General features: G+C 39.7%; 1 protein-coding gene across 1 annotated transcript; it reads right to left on the bottom strand.

The window, feature by feature from the left end:
* Window positions 1-2,001: 2,001 nt before the first annotated feature.
* Window positions 2,002-8,559, bottom strand: Ms4a5 (membrane spanning 4-domains A5). Its single transcript, XM_048361422.1, has 5 exons — window positions 8,407-8,559; window positions 7,772-7,900; window positions 6,224-6,280; window positions 4,367-4,519; window positions 2,002-2,100 (listed from the first exon to the last, which is right to left on the bottom strand). The coding sequence occupies exons 1-5, from the start codon at window positions 8,557-8,559 to the stop codon at window positions 2,002-2,004; spliced, it is 591 nt and encodes a 196-aa protein (XP_048217379.1).
* Between the last annotated feature and the right edge of the window lie 3,499 nt (window positions 8,560-12,058).

The following is a 12,058-nucleotide window of genomic DNA, read 5'->3' as shown; positions in this document are numbered from 1 at the left end:
AGTTTAGTGTTCGAGGATATTCTATGGAGTTTTATTATTACACATTTAATTATTTTGACTTAGCTTTCTGTCATTATCTAGTGGTATTTTAGTTCCTAAAAGGTGATCTTTTCTTATAGTCTACATAAAACCATACCAACTTTTATTGAATGTTTGCCTGATAGAAAACTTTCTCTTAGTCCTTGCTTCTCCTGGCAGTTTTTCAAAACCTGAATGACCTTGTTGTGAAGATAGTACACCATAATGATTTGTCTCTTGGAAGAAGGGATGGCTTTTCTGATGGTTGAACCTTCTGTAGTGTCATGAGAAACATCTATGCTCCTTTCACTCTTCCATCTACACAATGATCAACAGGCTCTCTGAGAATTAGGAAGTAACATCATGGCCTGTTATCAGCTGCCAACCACACTTAGCTGCTACGGGTGGGCTTTTTGTCTCAAAGCAGTGATAGAGAGATACATGGATCCTCACAAGTAGGGTTGAAAATAGAATTAAATTATAGCCCAGGAATTCCCAACATTGCACTAGTATAGCTCTTTCTCTTTCAAGAGCTTTTACTTTTTTAAATCAGGAAAGTGACACTAATGTAGTATTGTCTTACATGCAGTATAGATTGACTGTCTTTTATACTTTCAGAAATGAAAGTTCGGACAGTGGGAAATGGGCTCCAAATCACACAGCTAGTAATTGATAAAACAGGTGATTTTTCACCTTTCCTGGCTTTCCTGACATTCTGATTTCATATATGGTTGTATGTGACACCTCTACTAAAGTTCCTCAGATGATTTAAATGTGCAGTAAAGCTCGGGATCTACTGCATCAGAGAATTAAAAAAATGTGGAGCAGCAAAGAGGCTCAAGGATAGTGCCCAAGCCCAAGACTGTTAAAAAATAAGTAAATGAAATGAAACAAAGTGAATCAGTGCTAATCTGTATGCTGAAAAAAGTTATTTTTAGGAGAAATATTATTTGTGTTCTTGTGAAATGACTCAATGATTCTTAAGGACATGAAGAGATTCTGAGACCCCAAATCTGGAGAGAGTGGATTGGTACAAGGATTAAGACCTTGAGCATGGAAACCCAGACTGGGGGTTTGTGGCCCAGCCATCGTAAGCTTTGTGACCATGAGGGAATTATCTACCTTTCTGTGCTTCAGTTTCTGTTTGGATGTAACAATGTTTACTGGCTAGGGGCTAGGATTTTGGGTTTGAACTCAGGGCCTGAACACTGTCTTTGAGCTTCCCCCCGCCCCCCTTCATGTTTGGCTTTTTGATGATTAATTGGAGTTGAGTTTCATGGACTTTCCTGCCCAGGCTGGCTTCTAACTACAGTCCTCCAATCTCAGCCTCTTGAGTAGCTAGGATGATAGCATGAGCCACAGGTGCCTGGCTCCTCCTAGGATTTTTGTGAGATTAAATGAGTAGTCAGTACAATATTGAACATGATTCCCGGAACACAGAAATGGCTCTACCAACATTCACCTCATTTTTTTTCCCTATTGTTACTCTAGTTGGTGAGCTCACAAGTTTGGTGATGTTGGCAACATCAATGTAAATCTGTGGATCAGACCACACTTCTATGCAGCTCATCTTCCCATACAATGGAGCTGGAGCCACTGTGTGGAGAAAAATGGAACTGGAGGCTGTCATGAATTGGGGGAGTTAAATGAGAAGGTCACATCCCAATCTTGAGCTTTCTTTCATATCTTTATTTGTGGGGACACAATATACCACTTTAGGGCCCTCAAGAATGTGTGATGCAGAGGCAATGGTGACACCACAATGAATGCTGGGGCCGGGTAGCGGAGGTGATGGCATTGCCAAGGGCAGGGTGCCTTTAGTCTGCCGAATTCTCAGCTTCCTCCCCATCCTTGCTTGTTGCTTGAAAGAATTGCCAGCCTTAAGTTTCTGTGTTCCTTTTGGTGTTTCCTCTCAAGTTGAGTTCATCTCTACAGTTATCCTATACTGTATGTTTATTCTCATAGTGCTGTGCTGTTCAGTAACTACTCGTAGCCTTCCTCTGAGTAGCATCCCCAAATTGAGAAAGCCAGAGAGAGGGCTAATCCAACAATGGTAAATATCATCAGCATAGCCAAACTCCCCTGTAACCAAACAGGAAGAAAGGAAGCCATGGTATTAGCACAGTGATCAATTTTCCAATTAATAGTGAGGCAGCAATTCCCAGATAAAAACTCCCCTCATCACTCAAGTGAATGTACTACTTGGGCATCAAGGTTATGGAGGATCATGGGAATATGCAGACCTCCTAGCATAGCATAGGACAGTGCATATCACTTGAAAAAGTCACACAGAAGAAATTACTTTTCTAAATTACATATGGGTAATATTCAATTTCATAAATATAGCAACTAGAGCAAAATGCACATCAGAAAAATAGCCTGTTGAAGGAGAAGGAAGATGAGTAGGTAGGAAAATGATAAAAAGTAAAATTAGAAAAGGAAAGAAAAAGAGGAAAAGAAAAAAAGAAAACCTATCAGTCCAGAAAAAGAGGAACATGAAGAAAAAGATATATAAAAGAAGCATCAGCCGAGAGTATCATCTATACTTTTTTTTGGCATTTATTTGTGTATTTTTTAAGAAAACTTTTGAACCACTGTGCATTTATAATATATGGGGGTTTCATTGTGGTATTTACATACATGCACACAGTGCAGTTTGAATATATTCATTCCCTCCACCGTTTTCTTCAGGGGTGAATATTCACCCCTGCTCCCTTTTCTGTCCTCCGGCCTCCTCACTGTTCGGTGTTTGGAGGAATTTACCACTGTGATATTCATCACCTTATAACTTTCTTTTTAGTCACTGCAAAAGACTTTTTAAAATGTTCCTGTGCTTTGGCAACTAAGACCACATAAAATGATGTCCACTTGGTCAGGAACCCTGAGGCTGGGTGCTGGCTATGCGCCAGTTAAAGTCTGTCCTTCTGAGAGCTGAGCCTTATATTGATGTTGTAAACGTTAACCTGATTAACATTTTGCCTTCCAGCCATATTTGTCGACCATGTCTTAACTATAGATTGAAAAACTGTTTTAGAGACAGGACTGTTTAATGGCCATATAATAAATGATTGTGTAAAATATTTTAAATTAGCATATGTTAGATGCACAGGTGATTTTATTGTGGCATTTCTATGCATGCATAAAATGTTCCCTGATAAAATTCAGTCCCTTTGTCACTTTCCTTCATCCCTTCTCCCTTTCTTAAAACAATTTCAACAGGTTACATTGCTCTAGTTTAATGCATGTGTAAAAAGTACTTGGAGGGCTGGGGATATAGCCTAGTGGCAAGAGTGCCTGCCTCGGATACACGAGGCCCTAGGTTCGATTCCCCAGCACCACATATACAGAAAACGGCCAGAAGCGGCGCTGTGGCTCAAGTGGCAGAGTGCTAGCCTTGAGTGGGAAGAAGCCAGGGACAGTGCTCAGGCCCTGAGTCCAAGGCCCAGGACTGGCCAAAAAAAAAAAAAAAAGTACTTGGAGCTGGGCACCAGTGGCTCACACCTGTAATCCTGACTACTCAGGAGGCTGCAATCTGAGTATTGTGATTCAAAGCCAGTCTGGGCAGGAAAGTCCATGAGACTTCTCTCTAGTAAACTACTCAGAAAAAGCTGAAAGTGGTGTGGCTCAAGTGGTAGAGCATTAGCCTTGAGCACAAAGAAGCTCAAGGACAGAGCCCAGGCCCTGAGGCCAAGCCCCAGGATTAAAGAAAAGAAAAGAGCATGCTTGTAATTGTAGGACCTTTTGGGAGGACCAGGAGTAAGGGAGACAAGGAATAACCAAGGGTCAATAATATTAAAATACATTACATCTATGTACAAAGCTAGCATAAGAAGGCTGACTAAAAGCTGTTGAATAACAGAAAGTTAGGGAGGAACTGGGAAGATAAAGTAATAGAAGAGGCTGAGCTGATTAAAGCACAGTGTCTAAGTGTGAAATACCATGGTACAGCTAACATTCACTAAAAGCAGATTGATTTCTTTCTCATTTTATTTTTTGTGGGTTTGGTTTTATTTTCATTTGGTCATTTGTTTTACCTCTCTGAATATTAAAAGCCAAATCAAAACCAACATCTATCTAGAACAACAAGTTGTGAATTATGTAGCTCTATTTTTCATTTAGTATGGAACTTCATACTGATTTGTGGACATTTATATTCCTTCCAGTCATGTCTAATTCTCTATATGTGGGAATTATGAGGTGTTTATTTTTCTCTTGTATTATAATTTCTCTAAATTTGTGTGAGTAAAACACATGTCTAGACAACATTATCTGGGTGGTGTTGATTGAATGCTATTGAATCTTTTTGATTAAGCCTTTGGCTTTTCACTCTAAAGTGCAGCATACTCACAGTGAATAGAATGGTAATCGCCTCACATGGAGGTCTGTCTCGAGAATAGCCACAGATATAGTGTCCATCTAGAAGGAAACCAAACACGAGGAGAATGATTCCGGCTGTTGCTCCCACGGCACTAACGATGTTCACCACACGGCTCAAGGTTAGCTGCAAAGGAATCCGAACACAGCACAATGACTCAGGCGCTTCCTGTGCTACAGAGACAAAAAAGTGAGTAGAGCCCCTAGGGAGCAAGATTCTAGTCACAGTGACCCAGTGCCGTGAGCCAGCCAGGTGGTCACATGCAAGTCGATATCCACAGGACCCAGTAGACTTTTCAGTAATATTTCTATTACCACATTCTATATATACCTCAGTTAGCTTCCATTCACATGAGGCAGGGTGCTTAGGGGACAGAGGATGGGACATAAGGGTAGCCACACCTAGGGTTGCCTTCTGATGCTCTGGTAAACGAGTGGCCTGTTAACACCTTTGTTCTAAAACTGGTGTTTATTGTGTTTCTCTGCCATTTTTATTTCTTCCTGGAACTACAAACTTCAGAAGATTCTCTTTGCTGCAAATCAGTTATTGGTCTATTGACTAGCATGTAGTGACTTTGATTCTTGGAGCAAAATAGAATCATGTTCTTTAGAAAACAAATCTTTATGTTACATCATACATTTACTAGTGATTTTTTTTGGGGGGGGAAGTCAGTCATGGGGCTTGAACTCAGGGCCTGGGCACTGTCCTTGAGCTTTTTGTTCAAGGCTAGCACTCTGCTACTTGAGCCACAGCACCACTTCCAGCTTTTTCTGTAGGAATCTAACCCAGGGTGTTGTGCCTGGTAGGCAAGCACTCTACAGGTCCCTACATCTTGATCAGTGTTACCCCTTTCACCATTCTTTCCCATCCCTTCCCTCCCTGTCCCTTTCCTCATTCTTCTTAATTTTGTAGAATATACATTGACTTCTTGGCTGCATTCTCTCCCCTTTCCTCTTCATTTGTCTATCCCTTTCCCCTTGACCCTACCTCACTCCTTTCGAGTACCTACTTCCTGGTGTTTTATTTTGCTGAACTTTGACCTTGCCTTTCTAAGGAATTACAATATTTTGTTCTCCCTTGAACCTATAGTATTTCGGTTAATGCATTTGCACATAGCAATGCTTTCTTTATTTCTTTGTTCTCTACTTGTGATTTAATGAGGATGTTTAGGCTTGACCTTCCTTATGTGGCAAAACCAAGGCCTGTAGAAGTGTCTGGTATGCAGTAGGTGCACAAAATACAGAAAGAGTAAATGAGGAGAAACTGGAGTGCTGAGTGAGCCCTATTGTACTTTATTGGCTGGGGAACTTGGACAAGTTAGTACTCTGCCTCATTGTTGTTGTATATAAAATGGGCTAACCCTAGATGATCTAAGAAACCTCTTCTGGCACCAATGGGACATAATTTATGACCACAGTTAGCAAATGCCATTAATCATCATAGTACTTGACCGATAATGGAATTATAGTGGCCTAATGAGTCTCCATATTCACTTTTAAAATTTTATTGGTCATAGGGCTTGAACTCAGAGCCTGAGCGCTGTCCTTTAGCTTTTTTGTTCAAGTGTAGTGCTCTACCACATTGAACCACAGCTTCACTTCTAAGTTTCTGGTGGTTAATTGGAGGTGAGAGTCTCTTGGACTTTCTTTGCTAGACTAGCTTTTGCACAAACGAGGGAAACCATGCAACCTATGTTTCTCTGGGTTTGGTTTACTTCGCTAATATAATTTTTTCCTAGTCTTTACATTTCCTTATCAATGGTCCAGGTTCATTTTTAAAGCTAGAATGAATCATTTCACATTTACAATTTTTAAAGTAGAAACAACTCACCAGAGTTTTGGTGCTTTTTCTTTTCAATGCAATTAGGAAGGCTCCAGAGATAATGAACTGTTAAAAAGAACAACGATGGATGTATTTGTCTGATGTTAAGGATTTCTCGCAGGCTACATCTCTGTACATCTCTTTGCTGCCCCTCCCTCTGTGTTCACACAGCCCTTGACAAAGCGAGAGAGATGGCCTGTCTTGGGTGATGTTTCCTAAATAAATAGTGAACAAAACCCTGCACTGGAAAAGATTCTAGCCTTAGAAATTGACTTGAATATGTGAATTTAAAAAAACTCCCCAAACTTTAGTTTTCTCATTCAATTTCCAATTCTAGTTATTGTGAACTCAGCTTTGATATAGTGACACATTAGTGTCAACTCAATTTACAACCACTAAGATCCAAAATTTTGTCTTACTAGAGTCCACTGTGTTCTCTTGGAGGGAAATGTGATGTGCTGGTGCTTGTAATCCTAAAAAAAAAAAAAAGAAAAAGAAAAAGAAAGAAACCTTAACTATTTTCATGGAGGTGAGTCAAATGTGGTACCGTCATTACCTAGCAGATCTGATGAGAGCCTATTGGTGCATCAACCTCTAGGCCCCTTGTTGGTGTGTCTCTAGGCTCATCCCTCCACTCTTACTACCTGGGGTAAAATACTTCAAGTTACAGATTATGAAATGCTTTCCTGGACCTTGATCTTTTGTCCTGAAACAAGGCATTCCTGCCTTTACATCTAAAGTCCCTTGTTCCTGTTCTCTGTATGTTCATTTACCCCATTAAACATGTGAAAACATGGTCATGCTGGAAATGGCTCTAAAAATTGTCCCTTGCCCTTTGGTGTCTGTTCTGAATGGAGGCAGCTTCTGCAACCTCTCTCAGTACTCATGGCTCTCCATGGTAATTGTGTAACCTCTCATGTCAGCTGTGACCCAGGACTTCAAGCCTGCCTATTCTCTGGCACCCTTAGATGGAATTACTGTTAATCGAATGTGTGTAAATGTAACAGATTCTTCTGTGCGGCTCAGCAGGGGCATCTGAGGACTTCAACCTACCTCTCTACTTCTCCACAAGTGAATTGCATATATAAGTACTTATATAAGTACTTCTTATTAAGTACTGCTTATATAAGTACTTCCAACACTCCTCTCACATTGCTTATCACACCATCATGACAAGATCTGCTCACATTTTTTTCTTTCTTGCTTGACTGAGAGCTCTCAGAGGATCCTCATTTGCATCAACCTTTGGATTCTCTTTGCTTTGTTCTATGGATCTGACTTAGAATTCATAGCTATTCATTTTGGATGAATTAATGGACAAATGGGCAACTACAAGACCCAAAGCAAAATTCCCAAAGCAATTTCAGGATCCAATGATAGGATATACATATAGCTGGTGATTAAATGGGGGGGGGAGGGGCACTTCAACCAGCGTAATCTTTCTGCTAAACTTTTGCAAAGCACATCATATACCTGAAGCTTTTTAAAAAAAAATTCTTACTGTTTATTCGAATCATACATGATTGACATGGCTTGCAGTGGAACAACTATACTCACCGCAGCAGAGCCCCAGAATGGATATCCAGAAATAAATATAAAGGGAAACCTTGGGTATGGTTTTATCAAGAGGAAAACAAAAATAACTCCGAAAGAAAAAATCATAATTCCGAGCAGGATCTGGATGGCCTGTGAATAGAGGGAAAATTCATGTTTAGATCTTCAATTTGTTAACCTGATTTGACAGTTCTCTTCTCTTGTAAACAAGTAGAAGTTCGTTTGTAATGCTCCCAGGACTTTTCTTTAACCCTCTACATCATGCTCCTGCATGATGTAAAATCTAAGTTAAGAGGGCTATCTGACTCTGGGGAACGAGGTCTCCAAGCTACCTTCCTGTTTCTCTCTTTAGCTTCTAAATATTATTTAAAAAATATGTTGCAAATGAGGGAGGAGGTGACACTGCTCAAAAAGAAATGTACTCAGTACCTGACTTAAGTAACTGTAACCCCTCTGTACAACACTTTTACAATAAAAATTAAAAATATATGTTATTGTGGTTGTGGTAGGAGAGGACCCGTCCTTTCTGAACTGAATGGAAATGGAAGTTGGAGTTGGCTCGTAAAAATTGTGTCACCAGCTAAGCTTGCTTTCTCCTTTCTCAAACAGAATACTGAGGGGGCAGTCTTACTACTTACCCCTAAGATCTTCATTTTGGTAACAAGAAATTTTTGCAGGAGGTTTTGAGAGTCAGAAGTCGTAGCTGTGAATTCTGATGACTTATATTCTGGACTGTTGATCTCTGGAGGAAATATCAGGAACACGGGACTGTGTGCAGTATTTGAACTCATGATGTTGCTGGTATGGTTGATATTTCGAAGTGAGAGAAGATGATTTGCTGGTTCTTCTGTCTAGACCATGTTCTTTTCTTACACTGTCTGTGACAGCAGTTTACGGCACTGGCATTGTTGTGTTTTGACTTGGAATTATAGAACCTTAGAGTCACAGAGTCTTAGAATTTCAGCTCTACTCAAGATCCCAAGAAGGTTACAAAATAACATGCCAGGTCTGTGGCTTGGATTACAGACACTGACTAGTAGTTTTAATTTGATCAGAAATGAACTGTGACCTTGGGGCAAGCCACATACCCTGATGTTTTAAACTTCCACATATATAGTGATATAAAATATAAACATATAAACCTAAATATGTAAACAAACTTATCATATACATTTATACAATATACATCTACCAAATTAATAAATGAATATATTATAAATGAATGTAAATTCAGTTTGATTTGGTAGTTAGCACACAATATGTAGCATATGATGTATATGTGTAATATAATATATATGTAATATATAATTGTATGTACAATATATTTATATACATCAAATTGGGCTGTGTATATTCATTCCTTATTTCTCTCCTCTTCCTCCTCTCTCTCTCTTTATACACACACACACATACACACGGCATTTTACATCCTAGATAAATGACAGGTGGTATCAATTTTCAATTCTCCGTCTTCAGTCAGGTAAAGAAAGACAAAATATTTTAAGCCATAGAAGCAATTTGTCAACTTTTGAAGCACATGCAGCATCCTTGTTTCCTTTCTTTATATTTTTCCACCTGATTAGAGTGGCTTTACCTATGTAACAGACCACCTCAAAACACAGTGAGCAGCTGGGCATCTGTGGCTCACACCTTTAGTTCTACTAATGAGGTTGAGATCTCAGTATAGCAGCTTGAAGCCAGCTCTGGCAGGAAAGTCCGGGAGACTCTTATTTCCAGTTAAGCACCACAAAAGCTGAAAGTAGAGCTGGGACTCAAGTGGTAGAGTGTTAGCAAAGAAAGCTCTTGGACAGCGCACAGGCTCTGAGTTCAAGCCCTAGGACTTTGAGCTGTGATGATCTTCTTACAGAGCTGGGATTACAGCATGCACCACCTCACTCCCCACCTCCCATATACTTACAATGAACTATTTTATTCTCATTACTCATGAGCTTACCTCTGGACTTATTGTAACAAATATGGTCCAGAAATTATTTTACCAAATAAAAGAATTACGTTATTTTTGTCAAATTATATTATCCAATGTATCTAATAAATCTTCTAGGCTTACTCATACATGGATAACAGCTGTTCCCTACTTTGCTCAACTCCCATGTATTTGAATTGTTTTTTCTTATTTTCCAGCGTGCTAAAAGCTATTCTTTTCAGGGGAATGGCTATACTTTTAAGGTAATGGAAGCTTTTTTTCTCTTCTTCAGGTTTATTTGCTAGCTGTTCCAGGGGTGTTACAATGCCCCAGGTGGTTGGACCAAGGTCTGTGGTCTGGTCAGTGAGGTAAGGCCTCTGCTCCAATTCCCTTGGGAGGCTGTTGCAAGAAAGGCTGTGTTGTTCTACTCTTAGCTTACTGCAGATGCTTTTCACTTTGTTTTCAAATTTCAAAGTTATTCATTGTTGTAAAAATCTACCCATCCCGCTAATATATCCATATCTGTCCCCTAAGAATCACCATGATGACATGTGGTGTCTCTATGGGAGTCCCTAAATCCTTTAGGTTCAGATTGCTCTTTTTTATTTGTTACTTGGGCTTGAACTCAGGCCCTGGACATTATTCTGAGCTTTTGTCCTCAGGGCTAGTGCTCTGCCACTTGAGCTTCACTTTGGGGACTTTTGGTGGCTAAGTGGAGGTAGTCTCATGAACTTTCCTGACCAGACTGGATTTGAACCACAATCCTCAGATCTCAGCCTTCTGAGTAGCTAGGATTATAGGTGTGAAGCATGGTGGCATAACCTCTTTAATTCAGATTGACATAGGAACACATATTAAATGTTCCTTTTGTGATTTTTCAGGAATTTTATCCTTAGAGGAAAAGAGATAATTTTGTTTCATGTGAACAGATGGCCTTCCCATGTCCTCACTCTGCCACCCATGAAGAAAAATAAGACACATGTTAATCTGGCTGAGATGTTACGACAAAGTACCATAAACGGGGTGACTTAAGCAACAGAAATTTCTCATAATAATGGAGAATGGAAAATAAAGATCAAGGTGCCAGCTACTTTAACCCCTTGTAATGTCTCTCCTCCTGGCTTATAGCTTTTTCCCATTTCCTTGAATGACATTTCCTTTCTGCACATTTATGCGGGCCACCTCCTTACCACACACACATACACACACACACACACACATTCACACACACACACACACACACAGAGTGAATGTCTCGTGTCTTTTCTTAGGAGGGCACTCACTTTTATATTTTTCTCTAACCCTTCTAAGTGCCATCTCCAAATGCTGTCATTTTAGAAGTTGGGCCTTCATAATAAGAATTTGAGGGAGGAGCAAGGTTTGGTTATAGTAAAAAAATATAGCATGGACCACTCTCACCTATCACTTCATTCATCTATTGACATATGCATCTCAACAGCTCTATAATATTGATCTATTCTCTGAAGATACCTGTCAAACTTTGGTCTCTTGATGAACAGAATTTTAATTTCACCAACATATATACATACATATATATACCTATACATATGTATACACACATCCATGTGTGTGTGCGTGTGCATGTGCATGTGTGTGTGTTCTTTAATTTCTTCAAATTTAAAGCTGATGACAACTTGTTTTACTTGTAAAGGGAACACTGGTAGTCTGTGGCATGACCTGGCAATAGAATCTACAGACTATCTGTACTGGATACACCTACCCAACCACTTTTTTTGTGTGTGCCAGTCCTGTGGTTTGAACTTAGGGCCAAAGCCCTGTCCCTGAGCTATTTTGCTCCAGGCTATCAATCTACCGCTTGAGCCATAGCTCGACTTCTGGCATTTCAGTGGTTAATTGGAGAAAAGAGTCTCAAGGACTTTCCTACTCAGGCTGACTTCAAATTTCCATGCTCAGATCTCAACCATCTGAGTAGTCAGGATTATAGGAATAATAAGCAAGAAATTAGGTGACAGTGTGACATACTGTAAAGCATGTATTTGAAAACAAATGAAGATAATACCATTGAATATTTGCTCCTATAATTGCTGGACAGAGTGGAGCGAGAAAAGGATGAGTTTTGGGATTTGGAATTTCAGGTGAAGCACAGCAGAAAGGATCCGTTTCTTTTGGTGTTCTCAAGGTGCCTCTGTCATATTTGCTAGAAACATCTGCTTTGCTGCCCTTCTGACTTCTTTCCCATTGCTAGGTGTGTATTCCTTTTCCCTCATTGTGCTTCCTGCCATATTCTGTCTCATTAAATATTGAACAAGCCTGTTGTGTATATCCACAATACGAATTTGAAGAGAACAATGAGGGGGAGCTGGGAACAGCAAAATTGGAATAAT

This window comes from Perognathus longimembris, chromosome 13 (assembly GCF_023159225.1).
Source record: "Perognathus longimembris pacificus isolate PPM17 chromosome 13, ASM2315922v1, whole genome shotgun sequence".
Classification (NCBI taxonomy): Eukaryota; Metazoa; Chordata; class Mammalia; order Rodentia; family Heteromyidae; genus Perognathus; species Perognathus longimembris.
Note: the sequence above shows the minus strand (reverse complement) of the source record. Positions and strands in the feature narration are given on the sequence as shown.

What these genes read in the sequence shown, in the direction of transcription:
- Ms4a5 (XM_048361422.1), bottom strand. Translation starts at nt 8,559, where the DNA reads ATGAGTTCAAATACTGCACACAGTCCCGTGTTCCTGATATTTCCTCCA. An exon ending in CCAAAATGAAGATCTTAGGG is followed by an intron (nt 7,901 to 8,406) that starts GTAAGTAGTAAG and finishes CTCTATTCACAG; the next exon opens with GCCATCCAGATCCTGCTCGG. An exon ending in CATTCTGGGGCTCTGCTGCG is followed by an intron (nt 6,281 to 7,771) that starts GTGAGTATAGTT and finishes TCTTTTTAACAG; the next exon opens with TTCATTATCTCTGGAGCCTT.